The sequence below is a fragment of the Balaenoptera musculus genome, chromosome X (assembly GCF_009873245.2).
Source record: "Balaenoptera musculus isolate JJ_BM4_2016_0621 chromosome X, mBalMus1.pri.v3, whole genome shotgun sequence".
Lineage (NCBI taxonomy): Eukaryota > Metazoa > Chordata > Mammalia > Artiodactyla > Balaenopteridae > Balaenoptera > Balaenoptera musculus.
Window position 1 is genome coordinate 29598281 of NC_045806.1, and position 2673 is coordinate 29600953.

The 2673-nt window shown below is 51.7% G+C and overlaps 1 protein-coding gene across 1 annotated transcript; it reads left to right on the forward strand.

Moving 5' to 3' along the window:
- The first annotated feature begins 459 nt into the window (after window positions 1-459).
- On the forward strand, window positions 460-1533 carry LOC118889004 (melanoma-associated antigen B4-like). The gene has a single exon (XM_036840549.1). The coding sequence runs from the start codon at window positions 460-462 to the stop codon at window positions 1531-1533; it is 1074 nt and encodes a 357-aa protein (XP_036696444.1).
- The last annotated feature ends 1140 nt before the right edge of the window (window positions 1534-2673 follow it).

Here is a 2673-nt window from a genome sequence, read left to right on the forward strand (position 1 = left end):
CCCTTCGGTGGTGGGCTGAACGCTCCCTCCTTTCCTCCTCCTGGGTGTCATGGAAGGTGGTGGTGTCAACTTCAGAGCAGCAGACGGGATGGGGTGGGGGGGGGGAGTCTTGCCAGCAACTGTCATCCTGACTCTGAATGGGAACCGCGAGGACCTACCTCCCCTGCCAGCCCCCACTGTCACCCCCGTACCGCCCAGGCAGGGCTGGCTGGCTGTGCCCCAAGGCTCACTCTACCGTCCTCCACAGGGGTCTCAGGGGACAGGCGGAGCAGGAGAACGGGAGCCCTGTGGGTCCTCGAGCAGTGCCCTCAAGGACCCTGCAGAGGCGGCCTTGGTTAAAGCCAGGGAGGAATCTCCCCGCTGAAGGTGCTCACAGCATCTCCTTGTCCCTCCCCCAGGTGCCCTCATTGCCTGCCTTCCTGCCCACACTCCCGCCTGCTGGCCCTGACCTGTGTCATCATGCCTCGGGGCCAGAAGAGCAAGCGCCGTGCCCGCGAGAGACGCCACCAGGCCCGGGCGGAGACTCAGAGTCTCAAGGGTGCCCAGGCCACTGAGGCGGCGGCAGCGGCGGCGGCAGCAGAGGCGGCGGCAGCAGAGATAGAAGAGTCGCCCCCCTCCCCCGCTTCTGTTTCTCGGGGTACTCCCCCGAGCTCCCGTGCTGCTGGCGCTCGCCGGGAGCCTCAGGGAGCCCCAGCCACTAGCTCTCGTGATGCAGGGGTTTCCTGCCCAGGATATGAAGAGGGTGCCCGGGCAAGCGAAGATGAGGAAAGTGTAAGTACCTCCCAGGAAGCACCTTCCACTCACAGCACTTGGAGAGATCCTCTGTCCAGGAAGGCCAGCAAGTTGGTGGGGTTCCTGCTGGAGAAGTACAAGCTGAAGGAGCCCATCCTGCAGGCAGAAATGCTGAAGATTTTCAGCAAGAAGTACAAGAAGCACTTCCCTGAGATCCTCAGGAGAGCCTCTGAGCGCATGGAGCTGGTCTTTGGCCTCGAGCTGAAGGAAGTCGACCCCAGCCGTCACTCCTACGCCCTCATCAGCAAGCTGGCCCTCCCCAGCGAGGGAAGTCCGAGTGATGAGTCGGGGCTGCCCAAGTCCGGTCTCCTGATGAGTCTCCTGGGCATGATCTTAAGGAAGGGCAACCGTGCCACCGAGGAGGAGTTCTGGGAATTCCTCAATGCGTTGGGGTTGTATGCTGGGAGGAGGCACTTGATCTTTGGGGAGCCCAGGAGGCTCATCAGCGAAGAGTTCGTGCAGCAGAAGTACCTGACGTACCGCCAGGTGCCCAACAGCGATCCTCCGCGCTATGAGTTCCTGTGGGGCCCGAGAGCACACGCTGAAACCAGCAAGATGAAGGTGCTGGAGTTTGTGGCCAAGACCGCTGGTACCATCCCCAGTGCCGTCCCAGATCTCTATGAGGAGGCTCTGCAAGATGAGGAAGAGAGAGCAGGAGTGAGAGCCGCGGCCAGGGCTGCAGCTGTGGCTGAGGGCAGTGCACTTCCAGGGCCAAGGCCCCGCAGCTCCTCCCACATCTAGGGAGGGAGGCCGCGGGCAGTTTGTTCACTTTGTTTTGGAAGAGAGCAGTCAAGCTCCTAAGTAGTGCAGAGTAGTAGGGGTGGAGGGAACAAAGTATAGATCTTATTTATCTTCCTGTTTTAAAGTAGTAACTTCTATACATTATTTATTGATTTATTTAGGTTTTTTCAAATGTTTTTTTCTTGTAATAGTGTGTTTTCTTAAGAGTACTGAATTCGTGCATGACATTGCATATTTATTGCTGTTTAAAGAGTTCTAAAGTTACAGTTTTGGTATATGTAAAAGAAATTCACGAACCATCTATATTTTCTGTATGATCCACAAGTAGAAAACATGGCACTGCAATAGAGATTTTCATGGAAACGTGAAAGACGACCACAGAAAATATTTAGAAACAAAAAATGGAGAAAACATAGAATAAAAGGTATTTAATTCATGGTTTGCCTTATTTCTTTTAAACTTTCTCATTTGTATTTGTTTCTTTTGTCCTAGTGCACTGCATATTCTCTGCTACCTACTGGGTTAAAAATAAACTCTGATGGGAGGGTGGTATTTTGGGGGTTCATAATAATCATATCATAACTGCCATTCATCAAAAACCCAATATTTCTTAATGAGTATGCCACTGCTTTATATGTAGTACATAACATTCCAACATTCATGCAGGATAGGATTTAGCAGACTCCCTTTATAGGTGAATAACTTGCAAATTTCTCAAGTTCACAAGACTGATTAAGTGACCTTGCTGGGTCTAGTCCCCTGGTCGGGAATAGTCTAGAGCCTACACTCTTCCACTCCTCCCAGCCTAAGCCAGACCTTACGTCTTTTAATTCATTTTTCTTCTCACCACTCCAAAAGGTATCTCATGGGATAAAAGGGGCCCTGTTCCCAAAGCACTGTTTTGGAATACAGTAATAGTAATGCTGAATAAGTGAATGGTATGAATAAAAAAAAATATTCGGTGACAGTGGGGTCTTCTACATATGCAATGTCAGATAACCTGAAAAGATCAGCATCTCCTCATTTACTCTTCAAGTTTCTCAGGGACATAAAAGCCTTGGTTTAAGAGCTGTGTCCTCAGGTCAGTGGAGGGAGGAGTCCCAGCCTCTGATAGTTATTCAAGGTGAGGACCTTAGAAGA